General features: G+C 50.4%; 1 protein-coding gene across 1 annotated transcript in view; it reads right to left on the bottom strand.

Moving 5' to 3' along the window:
• ptgir (prostaglandin I2 receptor) overlaps positions 1-15,979 on the bottom strand; it is a 77,044-nt gene extending 61,065 nt beyond the window's left edge. The window contains exon 1 of the mRNA XM_085973392.1: positions 14,930-15,979. Coding sequence (XP_085829518.1) covers positions 14,930-15,727 — 798 coding nt within the window. The 5' untranslated portion in view covers positions 15,728-15,979. The remainder of the gene's footprint in view (positions 1-14,929) is intronic.
• Between the last annotated feature and the right edge of the window lie 861 nt (positions 15,980-16,840).

Raw genomic sequence — 16,840 nt, 5'->3', positions numbered from 1 at the left:
ATATTTAAGAAGGAGATAGATAGATTTCTAGACACAAAAGGCATCAAGGGGTATGGGGAGAGAGCGGGAATATGGTATTGCGATAGAGGATCAGCCATGATCATATTGAATGGCGGAGCAGGCTCAAAGGGCCGAATGGCCTACTCCTGCTCCTATTTTACTATGTTTCTTTAAACCACAGAAACAGCCACCAACCAACCTCCCTGCCAATGGGTTAAAACCACAAATCCGTGAAAACTTGGCCAACTGAAGAGCAACGGCACTTCACAGAAAATGGAGCAACCCCAAGTCACCTACCCGTGAGAAACTGTGGTTGGCCAACACCAGACAGTATGCAGTGCTGCAGCAGAATGGCGATTTTGCAAGTTCCCGCCAAGAAGCGAGTCTCAAAATGAAGATGTGTCGACCAACTGCCAGGCCAGGAACTGATGCAAGTTCTGGTTAAGGGAAAAATTCCGACCCACCAAAGGTGAAAAGGTAGTTACTGTAACACAGATGTTTGTTGGGGCCATTTTGTAGAACGTCTCCCAGAGTTGGTTCAGTGGCAAAAGCTCCTTTTTTTTTTAATGGTCTAGAGGAAGTTGCAAACCATATTTAACAACCATCCCTAGTTGGGATTGTGTTTACAACTCAATGGGTTCACCAAAGTCATTTAAGAACATAAGAGACAGGCCATTTGGCCCCTCGAGCCTGCTCCGCCATTCAATAAGATCACGGCTGATCATCGGCCTCAACTCCACTTATTCCCTTTTGAAAGCCACGATTGAGTCTGCCTCCACCACCCTCTCAGGCAGTGCCTTCCAGATCATAACCACTCTGGTTCTCGACCCTTCCGCCAATGGGAACGGTTTCTCTCTATCTAATCTGTCCAGACCCCACAAGATTTTGAACACCTCTAACAAATCTCCTCTCAACCTTCTCTGCTCCAAGGAGAACAAACCCCAGCCTCTCCAGTCTATCCACATAACTGAAGTCTCTCATTCCTGGAACATTCTTGTAAATCTTTTCCGCACCCTCCCTCAGGCTTTCACATCCTATCCTTCATATAAAGAAGATTAATTCTAGTATATAGCTCCAAGTTGTAAATAAAAGTTTCCATAGCATGACATCATTGGTGTACCTCCCATGAAATGTTTTACGATGATGCACTCCCACTGCAATTAACCTGGAACCCAGGCCAGAAACGGTAAAACAGTGCGACTGTTCGGTGTCACCGAATAAATTGATAATCAGAAATGGTTTATTTTACGTCCCTGAAAAAATTTAAAACGAATCCCTAATAAGTATCTGTTTTATCTTACACAATACCTCAGGGGAAAACATACAGAGCGAGGTTGGCTGAAAGTGGCACCCATCTGAAAGTAATTTTGACTGGCGCTCACAGCAGCCAGATTGTTGCTGGAGCCACGACCACTGTGCAAAAATTCCAGGAACCCAGGGCTGGGCGAAGGAGATGGGAGGAGTGATTCTGAGACCAGGGTTCCAAACAGGTCCAGGCTGATGGGATCAAACTCTCCTCAAAACTGTTGCTGGAGAGGTCCTACGTGAAATGAGTTTGGGGCAATCTCCATCCAGTTCCATGGGTCCAGACTGCAAAGTTGCCCCAAGTTTGGCCTTGACTTGGCCACAGAGATTGCCAAATGTGGGAAGAGGGAATGTCACCCTAGTGCAGTAGGGCAGGTTGAGGTCTAAAGCACATGGACGGGACAGTGTGGAGAGAGCTCTAACCCGTGCTGTACCTGCCCTGGGAGTGTTTGATGGGACAGTGTAGAGGGAGCTTTTCTCTGTATCGAACCCGTGCTGTTCCTGCCCTGGGAGTGTTTGATGGGGCAGTGTACAGGGAGCTTTACTCTGTATCTAACCCCGTGCTGTTACTGCCCTGGGAGTGTTTGATGGGGCAGTGTACAGGGAGCTTTGCTCTGTATCTAACCCATGCTGTACCTGCCCTGGGAGTGTTTGATGGGACAGTGTGGAGAGAGCGTTACTCTGTATCTAACCCCGTGCTGTACCTGCGCTGGGAGTGTTTGATGGGACAGTGTAGAGGGAGCTTTACTCTGTATCTAACCCCGTGCTGTACCTGCGCTGGGAGTGTTTGATGGGACAGTGTAGAGGGAGCTTTACTCTGTATCTAACCCGTGCTGTACCTGCCCTGGGAGTGTTTGATGGGGACAGTGTAGAGGGAGCTTTACTCTGTATCTAACCCGTGCTGTACCTGCCCTGGGAGTGTTTGATGGGACAGTGTGGAGGGAGCGTTATTCTGTATCTAATCCCGTGCTGTACCTGCCCTGGGAGTGTTTGATGGGACAGTGTAGAGGGAGCTTTATTCTGTATCTAACCCGTGCTGTACCTGCCCTGGGAGTGTTTGATGGGGCAGTGTAGAGGGAGCATTACTCTGTATCTAACCCCGTGCTGTACCTGCCCTGGGAGTGTTTGATGGGGCAGTGTAGAGGGAGCTTTACTTTGTAACTAACCCGTGCTGTACCTGCCCTGGGAGTATTTGATGGGACTGTGTAGAGGGAGCTTTACTCTGTAACTAACCTGTGCTGTACCTGCCCTGGTTGTGTTTGATGGGGCAGTGTAGAGGGAGCTTTTCTCTGTAACTAACTGGTGCTGTACCTGCCCTGGGAGTGTTTGATGGGACAGTGTAGAGGGAGCTTTACTCTGTATCTAACCCGTGCTGTACCTGCCCTGGGAGTGTTTGATGGGACAGTGTAGAGGGAGCTTTACTCTCTATCTGAGTCGTGCTGTACCTGCCCTGGGAGTGTTTGATGGGACAGTGTAGAGGGAGCTTTACTCTGTATCTAACCCAGGCTGTACCTGCCCTGGGAGTGTTTGATGGGACAGTGTAGAGGGAGCTTTACTCTGTATCTAACCCGTGCTGTACCTGCCCTGGGAGTGTTTGATGGGACAGTGTAGAGGGAGCTTTACTCTGTATCTAACCCCTGCTGTACCTGCCCTGGGAGTGTTTGATGGGACAGTGTAGAGGGAGCTTTACTCTGTATCTAACCCGTGCTGTACCTGCCCTGGGAGTATTTGATGGGACAGTGTAGAAGGAGCTTTACTCTGTATCTAACCCGTGCTGTACCTGCCCTGGGAGTGTTTGATGGGACAGTGTAGAGGGAGCTTTACTCTGTATCTAACCCGTGCTGTACCTGCCCTGGGAGTGTTTGATGGGACAGTGTAGAGGGAGCTTTACTCTGTATCTAACCCGTGCTGTACCTGCCCTGGGAGTGTTTGATGGGACAGTGTAGAGGGAGCTTTACTCTCTATCTGAGTCGTGCTGTACCTGCCCTGGGAGTGTTTGATGGGACAGTGTAGAGGGAGCTTTACTCTGTATCTAACCCAGGCTGTACCTGCCCTGGGAGTGTTTGATGGGACAGTGTAGAGGGAGCTTTACTCTGTATCTAACCCGTGCTGTACCTGCCCTGGGAGTGTTTGATGGGACAGTGTAGAGGGAGCTTTACTCTGTATCTAACCCCTGCTGTACCTGCCCTGGGAGTGTTTGATGGGACAGTGTAGAGGGAGCTTTACTCTGTATCTAACCCGTGCTGTACCTGCCCTGGGAGTATTTGATGGGACAGTGTAGAAGGAGCTTTACTCTGTATCTAACCCGTGCTGTACCTGCCCTGGGAGTGTTTGATGGGACAGTGTAGAGGGAGCTTTACTCTGTATCTAACCCGTGCTGTACCTGCCCTGGGAGTGTTTGATGGGACAGTGTAGAGGGAGCTTTACTCTGTATCTAACCCATGCTGTACCTGCCCTGGGAGTGTTTGATGGGACAGTGTAGAGGGAGCTTTACTCTGTATCTAACCCGTGCTGTACCTGCCCTGGGAGTGTTTGATGGGACAGTGTAGAGGGAGCTTTACTCTGTATCTAACCCGTGCTGTACCTGCCCTGGGAGTGTTTGATGGGACAGTGTAGAGGGAGCTTTACTCTGTATCTAACCCGTGCTGTACCTGCCCTGGGAGTGTTTGATGAAAGGAGCTTTACTTTTTTTGGATGCCTATTCTCAGTTACCCTGAGAACGTGGTGGGCCTTCTTCTCAGAAGTTGTACGTGTAATTGAGTTGTTTGCCAGTTACTTCAGAGGGTATTAAACATCACTCACATAATGTGGGACCGGAGTCGCATTAAGACCTGACCGAGCTGAAATGGGATGTCCCCTTTCCTGAAGTTCTGACCCAGTTGGGATTCTACCCGAATCTGTCAGCTTTCATGGTTGGTTCTAATTGCTGCTAATCTTTCTATGCGCCCAACTCTTGGTGTACCTAAACAGCAAGGGCTCGATGGTACAGGGTTGAGTTTTACTCGGCACTCAGCCCGTGCTGCACTTAACCACGAAAGCAGGCGTTGAGGGAACTATTGGCTGTCGGTCACAGTTTAATATATCCTCTTGGGAAAACTGCGACTGATCCGACATAAATCAGGGATCATAAAATGGATCGGAACAAAACAGCTGGCCCTACCTCATGCTGCGGTGACTGCGGGGAGTTAGCAATGCTACAGGCAAGTTAACACATACCGACCCATTTCCATTTATCGCACGCAACCAGCGTCGATCGAGAGCAAGACGTGGAGACATGGGGCTCAATCCCAACTTTATTCACTGACTGACAACAAGCATTAGCAACAGTACAGGGACATTAGAATTCTGTCCCCTACTGATGGCGTCACACCCACGGTGAGAACAACAACAACTTGCATTTATACAGCGCCTTTAACAGAGTAAAATGTCCCAGGGCGCTCCACAGGAGCGATTATCAAACAAAATTTGACACCCAGCCACATAAGGTGATATTAGGACAGGGCCTGGTCAAGCAGGTCAGTTTTAAGGAGGGTCTTAAATGAAGAGAGAGAGGTGGAGAGGTTTTAGGGAGGGAATTCCAGAGCTTAGGGCCCGGGACAGCTGAAGGTACGGCCGCCAATGGTGGAGCGAAGTAAGTGCAGGATGGACAAGAGGTCAGAACTGGAGAAACGTAGACACCTTGGAGGGTTGTCGGCAATGTTCCTGTTCATTTTTTTTTGGGTGCCCGGCCTGTTTGAAATATTGGAAAGCCGGCGGGCCGGCTGCGCGGGAGGTCCAGAGAGCTGCACGGCCGCATCGCTTAAAGAGACTGATGTAAGAAAACTCACTAAGCACTTGGTTGAGTATAAAACAAGGCTTTAATCAACTGTTTCACCACCATGAGATTCTAGTTACATCACTAGTTCCTGGTTACAAAAACGTCCTGAGCAAGCTGGGCCCATGCCCGAGTATTTATAATCCTTGTACGGCGCCACCAGCTGGCCACCCAGTGTTATTTCATGAGTCATTTCTTCATGAACGATAAGATTCATGATGTGGAGATGCCGGTGTTGGACTGGGGTGGACAAATGTGAGAAGTCACACAACACCAGGTTATAGTCCAACAGCTTTGTTTGAGATCACAAGCTTTCGGAGCGCTGCTCCTTTGTCAGGTGACGAAGGAGCCTGACGAAGGAGCAGCGCTCCGAAAGCTTGTGATTTCAAATAAAGCTGTTGGACTATAACCTGGTGTTGGATAAGATTCAGAGATCATTGGTTGTCAGACCAGAGGAGGTTACAGAGGTAGGGAGGGGGGGGCGAGGTCATGGAGGGATTTGAAAACAAGGATGAGAATTTTAAAATTGAGGCATTGCCGGACCGAGAGCCAATGTAGGTCAGCGAGCACAGGGGGTGATGGGGGAACGGGACTTGGCGTGAGTTAGGACACGGGATAGAGACTTTTGGATGAGCTCAACATTACGGAGGGTGCAAGGTAGGAGACCGGCCAAGGAACATTGGAATAGTCAAGCCTGGCAGGAAAACATACACGACAGCTTGCCTTTAGTTCATATGTAGAAAACTTCACAGGGATGGATCTTAACTTTGTGTAAAACGAGCGGAAGATTCACTCTCATCCGTTCTACACTGTCGCGCAAAGACAAAAAGACAAAGATTTACCCCACGAGGGGGTGGGTTACAGAACAGGCAAAGGTTTGATGTAATTAAGCCATTTAACAGAGCCTTGAAGCCTCGTTATTTGCTTCCATCGGTCCAGGTGTGGTTTCTCTATTTTGGGCTGATTACATCAGGTGTTAACATAAAGGGTTCACACTCCACCCAGTGTGATTGCAACATTACTATTTGTTAAACCAATTTTGTTTCGCGCTCATTGAGGTGAGGCATGATAATGCCCGGGAAAGGAATCGTTTCTATTTTGGCACCCACTGACAGCGTCAAACATTCCCAGGACAGGTACAGCACGGGTTAGATACAGAGTAAAGCTCCCTCTACACTGTCCCATCAAACACTCCCAGGGCAGGTACAGCACGGGGTTAGATACAGAGTAAAGCTCCCTCTACACTGTCCCCATCAAACACTCCCAGGGCAGGTACAGCATGGGTTAGATACAGAGTAAAGCTCCCTCTACACTGTCCCATCAAACACTCCCAGGGCAGGTACAGCATGGGGTTAGATACAGAGTAAAGCTCCCTCTACACTGTCCCATCAAACACTCCCAGGGCAGGTACAGGACGGGGTTAGATACAGAGTAAAGCTCCCTCTACACTGTCCCATCAATGTGCCTCAGCCCAAGCCTCAGTAGAGCACGCTCTAGTGCACCAGCGTAACATGTCTCCATTCTCCAACCAATCAGCCTGGGCAGATTATCACATTTCGGAGCAGCTTTCTCCTGTAGACTTGAACTCACTACTAATTATTTTGAGACTGACTTGAACGAATGAGAACCCTTGAGACAGGGAGGTCAACAAGCTCGTACTAGGGAGCGGGCGGGGAAGTGGCTTTGAGCCCAAGATCAGCCATGATCTTATTGAATGGCGGAGCAGGCTCGAGGGGCCAGATGGCCTATTCCTGCTCCTATTTCTTATGTTCTTATGTACTAACAGACAGAGATAGAGTAAAAGACTAAGATAGAGGCAGCAAGGCTGAATCCCTCAGGGGTACTACGGTCTCCCACTGTAACTCCTGCAGAATCCCAGCGAAATGGCTATTCAACCCAACAGATTCCCGCAACCTCCTGCTGGCGTTAGGCTGCGGAAGCCCTATGGGCATTCGGCTCCAGTGGGCCCAGCAGCCTCCTGGGTTGAACTGGGTGAGAGGGCGGGGCGGATCTCACAGAGTCTCTCAAACTCTCCCAGGTGGACGACAACACAGGTTCGACACACTGCTGGTGACAGACTGCCTTGCACACCTCACTGACCAGGGTCTAAAAATTCACCGTCATTCAAATAGTTGAAACGCGAATCGACAGCTCTCCCAATTTAAATCATCCTGAACTGGAGCCGCTGCCTTAGAACTTCCCAGTGCCTGGCTCGGCAGCAGACTGTCTGACTTCATTGCTTCATAAGTGATTCAGTAAAATATTTTCCTTCACGCAGGTGCACCCCAGGTGAAGAATGAGGCAATTAATTCATTGAGTGAGATTATATGTGTGCACTGCCTCTTTAAACAGGCCGGCACTCTATGTTGCAACGCTCCTTGCAACTTCTCAACCCAGGTGTCGGCCGTGACTCAGTGGGCCGCGCTCTCGCCTCTGATTCAGCAGGTTGTGGGTTCAAGTTCCACTCCAGAGACTTGAGCACAAAATCCAGGTGGACGCTCCCAGTGCCAGTGCTGAGGGAGCGCCACACTGCCGGCGATGCCGACTTTCGGAGGAGACGTTAAACCGAGGCCCCCGTCTGCCCTCTCGGATGGGCATAATAGTTCCCACGGCAACTATTTCGAAGAAGAGCAGCAGGGCGGGGGGTGGTGGGGTGGGGGGAGTTCTCCCCGGTGTCCTGGGCCCAATATTTATCCCCTCAAACAACATCTCAAACAGATCTTCTGGTCATTGTCACGTTGCTGTTTGTGGGAGCTTGCTGTGCGCAAATTGGTTGCCGCGTTTCCTACAATACAACAGTGACTACACTTCAAAAAGTACTTCATTGGCTATGAAGCGCTTTGGGACATCTTGAGGTTATGAAAGGCGCTATAGAAATGCAAGTCTAACACCGACTGGTGAGCATTCGATTAGAATGTTGTGCGCCCAAGTTCTGAGCTTCACCCTGGTAACAGGGAGATTCTCTGTCGGAATGCACATTTTGAGAAACCCTGCTCTCATTCTTTTATTGCTTTCCGTGATGTCAAACATGGCTGCCGACCGGTCAAACCGGGGCAATTTCTGCGGGATAATAATGTTTCTAGGGTGTAACCTGAGCCAGCGTGGCATCCGGTGTGGAACTGGGCAAAAGAAACAGTCACTTAAAGACGGTGCAATTGTTAAGAGAAAGAAAAGGCAATCGAGAGTCAACTTCATGAGCCGAGAAATGTCTGTCGCAGATACTCATGGATGGACGGATAGCACGTGCACAGGACATTCCGCTCTCCGTTACTGCTGTGACATTCTAAAGAAAAGAGCCCCAGCCTGTTCAGTCTTTCCTAAGAGATACGAGGCTATGGGGAGAATGCGGGGCAGTGGGATTAGTTTGGGGATTGATACAGGACTATGTAGAAAGAGCAGGATAGTGGGATTATTTTGGGATTGATACAGGGCTATGGGGAGGGAGCGGGGCAGTGTGATTAGTTTGGAAATTGATACAGGGCTATGGGGAGAGAGCGGGACAGTGGGATTAGTTTGGGGATTGATACAGGACTATGTAGAAAGAGCAGGACAGTGGGATTCGTTTGGGATTGATACAGGGCTATGTGGGGAGAGCAGGGCAATGGGATTAGTTTGGGGATTGATACAAGGCTATGGGGAGAGAGCGGGGCAATGGGATTAGTTTGGGGATTGATACAGGGCTATGGGGAGAGAGCGGGGCAGTGGGATCAGTTTGGGGATTGATACAGGGCTATGGGGAGAGAGCGGGGCAGTGGGATCAGTTTGGGGATTGATACAGGGCTATGGGTAGAGAGCGGGGCAGTGGGATCAGTTTGGGGATTGATACAGGGCTATGGGGAGGGAGCGGGGCAGTGGGATTAGTTTGGGGATTGATACAGGGCTATGGGTAGAGAGCGGGGCAGTGGGATCAGTTTGGGGATTGATACAGGGCTATGGGGAGGGAGCGGGGCAGTGGGATTAGTTTGGGGATTGATACAGGACTATGTAGAAAGAGCAGGACCGTGGGATTAGTTTGGGATTGATACAGGGCTATGGGGAGAGAGCGGGGCAGTGGGATTAGTTTGGCGATTGATACAGGACTATGTAGAAAGAGCAGGACCGTGGGATTAGTTTGGGATTGATACAGGGCTATGGGGAGAGAGCGGGACAGTGGGATTAGTTTGGGGATTGATACAGGGCTATGGGGAGAGAGCGGGACAGTGGGATTAGTTTGGGGATTGATACAGGGCTATGGGGAGAGAGCGGGGCAGTGGGATTAGTTTGTGATTGACACAGGGCTATGGGGAGAGAGCGGGACAGTGGGATTAATTTGGGGATTGATACAGGGCTATGGGGAGGGAGCGGGGCAGTGGGATTAGTTTGTGATTGACACAGGGCTATGGGGAGAGAGTGGGACAGTGGTATTAGTTTGCGATTGATACAGGACTATGTGGAGAGAGCGGGACAGTGGGATTAGTTTGTGATTGACACAGGGCTATGGGGAGAGAGCGGGACAGTGGGATTAATTTGGGGATTGATACAGGGCTATGGGGAGAGAGCGGGGCAGTGGGATTAATTTGGGGATTGATACAGGGCTATGGGGAGGGAGCGGGACAGTGGGATTAGTTTGGGGATTGATACAGGGCTATGGGGAGTGAGCGGGGCAGTGGGATCAGTCTTGGATTGATTTTGCAAAGCACCGGCGCCGCTATGATGGGCCGAATGCCGCTCCTTCTGCACTGTGAACTTGTTTAGCGCGAGGGTTCTATGTTATAATTCGCTCTAATCTCGCCGTTAACCACATCATGTTGCTTCGCACTCTCAGCGGAAAGCTGCAATAGTCAGATAATGTGAAACAACAGCTCATTACTGAGTATTACACACAGCTGGACTGAGCGGAGAGAAAGGATGTCAGCTGCGCTACCCACAATGACAAAACAATCCCCTATTATCTAATTACCATTCTTTGTAAAAGCCAATTAAGTCATCAGTAGGATCTGTGAAGCATCCCCATCAGTTTCAGTTAACCTTGTTGCCAGCTCCCTCAGTCTGGTATTTGTGTCCAATAATTTATCTTTCTTTTAATCAGTTGCATAATTCCTTCTGTGCAATAGGTAGACACAGATTGTGCCCAACAACAGCCTCTACAAAATGCGCTGCAGCAACTCGCCAAGGCTTCTTCGGCAGCACCTCCCAAACCCGTGACCTCTTCCACCTAGAAGGACAAGGGCAGCAGGCGCATGGGAACACCACCACCTCCAAGTTCCCCTCCAAGTCACACACCATCCTGACTTGGAAATATATCGGCCGTTCCTTCATCGTCGCTGGGTCAAAATCCTGGAACTCCCTCCCTAACAGCACTGTGGGAGCGCCTTCACCACACGGACTGCAGCGGTTCAAGAAGGCAGCTCATCACCACCTTCTCAAGGGCAATTAGGGATGGGCAATAAATGCTGACCATCCCAGCGACGCCCACATCCCATGAACGAATTTTTTTAAAAGGTCACAGTGAGGGGAATTTTTTTTTTTTTTAAATCGCTTCGAAAATAAGAAATCTCTGTGAAACGGGACATGAACAGATGCTTCGGGTCTTGAAATGCCTCAAACATTGGCCGCAAATTTACTCCCGTTCAGAACTGGTATAAATGCAGGAATCTCGCATGCCCAGGTCTTTTGCGTGGGTGGGTGTTGATGAGCGATGTGCGATTCTGGCGGACGTAAATCGGGGGGGTGGGGGGGGCGGTGCGGTGGCGGACCGGAGCAAACTACGGAGGAAATTTGCGGCCAGCCATATTTCCGACATAAAACCGGCATAAATCAGTAGCGGGCAAATTTCTTCGGGTGGGGGTGAGGGGCGGGGTGGGGGGGGGTGAAGGAAAACAGCCCGACTCCATTCTTCTGCCGCAGTTATGTCCAAACTTTCCAGGAAATTCCAGTCGTCGTGTCTGGGTTGTGTGCACAGAGGAGTTTGAATGACGTTGTCATGTTGACCCCACAATAATCCGGTCTATATAAATATGGAATAGTGTTGAACACAGGCGGGCGATTCATCTTCAGCTATAATCCCTCTGACATAAGAAAACTACTCGGCACTTGGCCTAAGTATTAAACAAGGCTTTAATCAACTGTTTTTCAACATGGAAGTTTAGCTGTGTCCTTCACTAGTTCCTGTTAAAGAATGTCTGAGCAAGCTGGGCCCATGCCCGAGTATTTATACTCTCCCTGGACAGCGCCACCAGCAGGCCGCCCAGTATTATTTCATAAGTCATTTCCACATGAATGGCAAGATTCATGTCACCCTCCACAGCTGTTACTTCATCATTGTGTGCTTACCCACCATTTAGGTCTTAGCTGGTGGATCCCAACCCAAACCCATCCCTCCCACCAACCCATCCCCCTCCCCCCTCCCCACAACCCACGCAGCATTCCTCTGCACCGTCCCATTTTCAGATCGTGACACCCCCTTTATGAGGTGGCATGGCCGAGAGCGCCCCCGCCGCCCACCAATGCGCCAACTGCGCAGGAAATGGTACTCCTGCCACCGCCGCCACCAACTCGAGACCCACCCGTTCAACTCGTTGCCGGGTGAGAGGTCAGAGTGGGAGGTGGGGATTCGTAAGAATTAGGAGCAGGAGTCGGCGGCCATTCAGCCCCTCGAGCCTGCTCCGCCATTCAATAAGATCATGGCCGATCTTCTACCTCAACTCCACTTTCCTGCACTATCCCCATATCCCTCGATTCCCTTAATATCCAAAAATCTATCCCTCTCTGCCTTGAATATACTCAAAGACTGTGCATCCACAGCCCTCTGGGGTAGAGAATTCCAAAGATTCACCGCCCCCTGAGTGAAGAAATTTCTCCTCATCTCAGTCTAAAATGGCTGACCCCTTATCCTGAGACTGTGACGCCCGACAACTGCAGCAGTTGCTCTCAACGTCCCTCTGCCCCATCCTTCTCTGTGCTTGAACGTTTCAGTAAGTTTTAACTGGCTGGAGAATCGGTAGGAGGCCATTCAGCCCATCGTGCCTGTGCCAACTCCCCTTGAAAGAGCTCTCCAATTAATCCCACTCCCCCCCGCCCTCCCGCCCTGCTCTTTCCCCATAGCCCTGCAAATCGTTCCTTTTCAAATATTCATCCAATTCCCTTTCAGAAAGTTATTATTGAATCTGCTTCCACCGCCCTCTCAGGCAGCGCGTTCCAGATCACAACAACTCGCTGCATAAAAATATAAAGTTTGCATCGATACTTTGGAGAAAACCTGACAGTGAAAGTAGGTAAGGGTTGGCGCGGGGGTGGGGGGTGGGTGGGGGCGCTTTGGGTAAATTCAGCAGTCCCGCTCTCCCAGCGGGGAGTTCCACTCGAAAGGCGTGCAGGTCAGAGACTAAAGGAAAGAAAGACTTGCATTTATATAGCGCCTTGCACGACCACCGGACGTCCCAAAGCGCTTTACAGCCAATGAGGTACTTTTGGCAGTGTGGTCACTGTTGTAATGTGGGAAACGCGGCAGCCAATTTGCGCACAGCAAGCTCCCACAAACAGCAACGTGATGAATGACCGGAGAATCTGTTTTTAGTGATGGGGGCTGAGGGAAATTCGGTCTCGCCCCGTTTGTGGGGCGGTAGCTTTTGAAGGCTATGGAAAGTTAGCGGCAGGCGCTAATGATTCCCAGCTTTAAAAAAAAAAATTGTGTTTTAGCGCTCCAGGAAGGAAGTGGAGCGCTAACTCAAGCGGTAGGTGAGCGGCGCTGTACACTGCCACGTTGGGAGGCTCCTTCCCTCCCTTAAAAGGGAAGGTTCCATCGCTGCAGGCTCTGCAAGGAGAAAACTTACCTGGTGGCAGCCGCGATCCGGCCCGAGCAGCCCGATGCTCTGCAGCAGAGTGCCGGGCTGCTCGAGTGCTGGCGAAGACAAAAGGGGAAGAAAAAAAAAAGAACGTTTCAGAATTTTTTTACTTACCTCGGCCACCTCACTTTTAAGTATCGCCCCCCCCCCCTCCTCCCCGCCTTCTCGCCCCCGAAGCGCCCGGCCTCCCACTGAACGACTCCTGCAGCTGTCGGAGTTTTCTCCCGGCGATGCTGCAGGGGGTGGCGGAACCGAAGTTTGGGTCGGGGGCTCTGCGCAGCCGGGTGACGTCACGAGCTCCGGGTGCAGGAGAGCGCGGCCCTAGGGGTTACCACCGCCACAAACCGCCAGGTGAATTTCGGTGACATCGGCCGGAGGTGCGAACGGGAAGCGCAAAGGAGGCCAATTTCTTGCCCCACCTGTTTAAGCGATGTTGGGTTGAAGGGATAAATATTGGCCAGGACACCGGGGAGAACTCCCCCTGCTCTTCTTCAAAAATAGATCTTTTACGTCCACCCAAGAGGGCAGACGGGGGCCTCGGTTTAACGTCTCATCCGAAAGATGGCACCTACGACAGTGCGGCGCTCCCTCAGCACTGGGCACTGGGAGCGTCAGTCTGGGTTTATGTGCTCGAGTCTCAGGAGTGGGACTTGAACCCAACGACATTCCTTACCGTATACACCTGTCCGACCCTGGTGGGAGCATGCGATTGGTGAATGTACCTACATTTAGCACGGTGGCATAGTGGTTAGCACTGTTGCCTCACAGCGCCAGAGACCCGGGTTCGAATCCGGCCTCGGGCGACGGTCTGTGTGGAGTTTGCACATTCTCCCCGTGTTTGCGTGGGTTTTCTCCGGGTGCTCCGGTTTCCTCCCACAGTCCAAAGATGTGCGGGTTAGGTCGATTGGCTATGATAAATTGACCCTTAGTGTTAGGGGGGATTAAATACGTGGGGTTACGGGGATAGGGTGGGATATGTGTTGGTGTAGGGGTTACGGGGATCAGGTGGGATATGTGTCGGTGCAGGCTCGATGGGCCGAAATGGCCTCTATCCGCACTGTGGGGTTTCTGTGATTCTGTGATTCCACCAGCCCACAGCTGAGTTTTGCGGGATAAAACATTTTCAAAAATAACTTTTCAAGCTAAGACTTTTACGTCGTAAATCTATCTCCTCGGTTATTTGGCAAATTGGACAACAAATCGAGAGGTTGTTGCAGAGTATCAGGGACGGTGCATCTTAAAGAGGCACCGGCTTTATTTTGGGGTCGAAGGTCAGCCTGACTTTGCGGTTTGTCACAGAACTTTGACAGCCTGTTTTGACAGGCGGAAAATTTATAGAGCAGCTCACCGCAAGTCTCGGAAACGACTGGAAGAGCCTCACAGACAACGAATCGTACTGCTCCGATGGAGCCTTGACTTAACGGCAGCTCAGGAGCTGCTAAGAACTGCTCCAGCTTTGGGAGAAAATATGCACGAGCCTCAGAAAAGCCAGCTGCTGGTGCGGGCAGGCAATAAAACTCTTTTTTATAGTCAGTCATTGCTCGGGATGTGGGCGTCACTGGCAAGGCCGGCGTTTATTGCCCATCCCTAGTCACCACGACTGAATGGCTTACTGGGCCACTTCAAAGGACAGTTAAGAGACAACCACTTCAGTGTGGGATTGGAGTTACATTATAAGACAGACCGGGTAAGGATGGCAGGCTTCCTTCCCTAGAGGGACATTAGTCAAGCGGTTGAGGGACTGACGACAATCTGACAGCTTCATGGTCACTTTATACTGACACCAGCTTTTTACACTCAGATATTTTTTTCCCAACTGAATCTAAATTCTCAAACTGCCCGTGCTGGGATTTGAATTCACGCTCAGCTGGATTACTCGTCCAGCAACAGCACAATAACCGAATGCATTTGTGTGAAACCCTTTGGTCCACTGGGTCAGGGGCTTTTGCCAGTGACCAGACATTGACAGAAGTCTAGAGTCTTCGCTTACCGTTAGAGGAAGGGAACAGATGGCGAATATGATGGTCATCAGGGCCAGGAGGATGAGATGGTCCACCTCCTCCTCTCTCTGGCCGAATAAGCTCTTCCTTCTCCTCTGGGAGGAGACCACTGAGCCTCTCCTCATTCTCTGGTTCTTGTGCATCTTGCAAAGGCTAATTATGACGGAGCCATTGCACAGGAGGATGGCCACGATGAGGAAGGCGATGAGAGTGGCGTACAGCAAAGAAAAGGCCATTACACTTGAGTCCTCGGATTCCATCTTCACGAAGCACCAGGTGCCCGGACAGTACTGCTTGTGCTCCCCGAAGCCCGCAAAGGGCATGATGCAGAACAAGGCTCCGAAACCGTAGATAACCGGGAGCGCAATCTTGGCAAAACTTCTGCCAATGTGCTGGGAATAGTAGTACGGGTGGCTGATGGCCAGGCAGCGCTCCACGGCCATGGCGAACAAGATCAGGGTGGACGCCACGCCGAAAAAAGTCATGCCAAAGGCAAAAAAGTTACAGAGGGTGTGGTCGCCCACCAGACCAATCAAGGACCTCTTCTTGGCGTAGGACACGAACACCACAGGGCTGAGGAAGCAAGTGCCCATCAAATCTGTGACAGCCAAGCCCGTCACCAAGATGCAAAAGACGGATGACTTGGTCCTCAGCTCCTTCTTGTGCATGCCCAGGATGACCAAGGCCAGAATATTGCCCACCAGGCCAGCTGAGAACATCAGGATGCTCACCATGGGCTTGCTGTCTTCAAGGATCTCGCTGGTGTTCTCACAGGTGCTGTTATTCATGTCTCTTCCCGCAAGAGACTCGGGCGACAAGGAATTCCCCCCCAACTCCGCAAGTTGATCAAAAGTTGCCAAGCTCCGGGACCCGGTGCCCGCTGCCCAGCCGGGCTGTCATGTTGGACTCCTCTGCTCCTGGAGCGGGCTGGGCAGTGGGAGCGGCTGAGAGAGGCAGAGAGCCACCTCCCACTCGCTGTCACTTCGCCGGCTGATCTGAAAGTACCACAACCTTCGCTCATTTGTATCTGGAAAGCTGGAGGCGGGTCCTCCGTAACTGACATCTGCAACTGACCAGAGACAAGTTCCCAAAACTCTTAAAGCTGTACCGCCCTTGAAAACAAGAAACGAGTTAAAGGCTTAGAAAGTGGAATCCAAGCTCCAAATCCCAGCCCAGGCATCTTCTATCTATTTTGACGGGGAGTATAAACAATAATACTGCAGATGCTGGAAATCCGAAATAACAACAGAAAATGCTGGAAAAACTCAGCAGGCCAGGCAACATCCGTGGAGAGAAAATAGAGTCGACGTTTCGGGTCTTAACCCATTGGGCCAGTAATTCTGGTCCCAACGCGTGAGTACGGACGGGGTACTCACGCGTGGGCCCGTTGGAAGTGCCGGATTTCAGCATGCACAGCGCATGCGCGGGAAACCGGCATTTCCTCTCCATCGAACCAAGGGGTTAAGAGGTTCAACGCGTGCGCGCAGGGCTCTGCTCGCACGCGTTGATCTTCCTTCATTTTGACAGGTTTGCGCGTGTGCAAGGGCCTGGACTTTTTAGAAATGAAAAAAGGAGGCATAAGGAGTGGATTCTTGAAGGTAAGTGGTCTATTATTTAAAATTATTACATTTTTTCCACAGATTCATTGTTTATAAGGACTTTACAGTAAGGTAAGTTTATTTTTAGACCTGATTTCATAAAAAATTACTTTTTTCAAAAATGTTATTAATTGTTTTAAATAGTTTTTTAAAGTTATTTATAGTTTACTTAATTATTGGGATGTTTTTTAAAATTTTAATTAAAGTTAAACTAGTCTTTTGGGCGCCCGTACTTTTCATGAGTTTGACAGTCTTTACTATCAAACTCATGAATGAAGTTTCCCCTCCCCTGATTGGCTGCAG

The sequence above is a fragment of the Somniosus microcephalus genome, chromosome 34 (assembly GCF_052327205.1).
Source record: "Somniosus microcephalus isolate GS21.2 chromosome 34, FLI_Smic_1.0, whole genome shotgun sequence".
NCBI classification, from domain to species: Eukaryota; Metazoa; Chordata; class Chondrichthyes; order Squaliformes; family Somniosidae; genus Somniosus; species Somniosus microcephalus.
The sequence above is the reverse complement of the archived record's forward strand: the minus strand, read 5'-3'. Positions and strand labels throughout refer to the sequence as shown.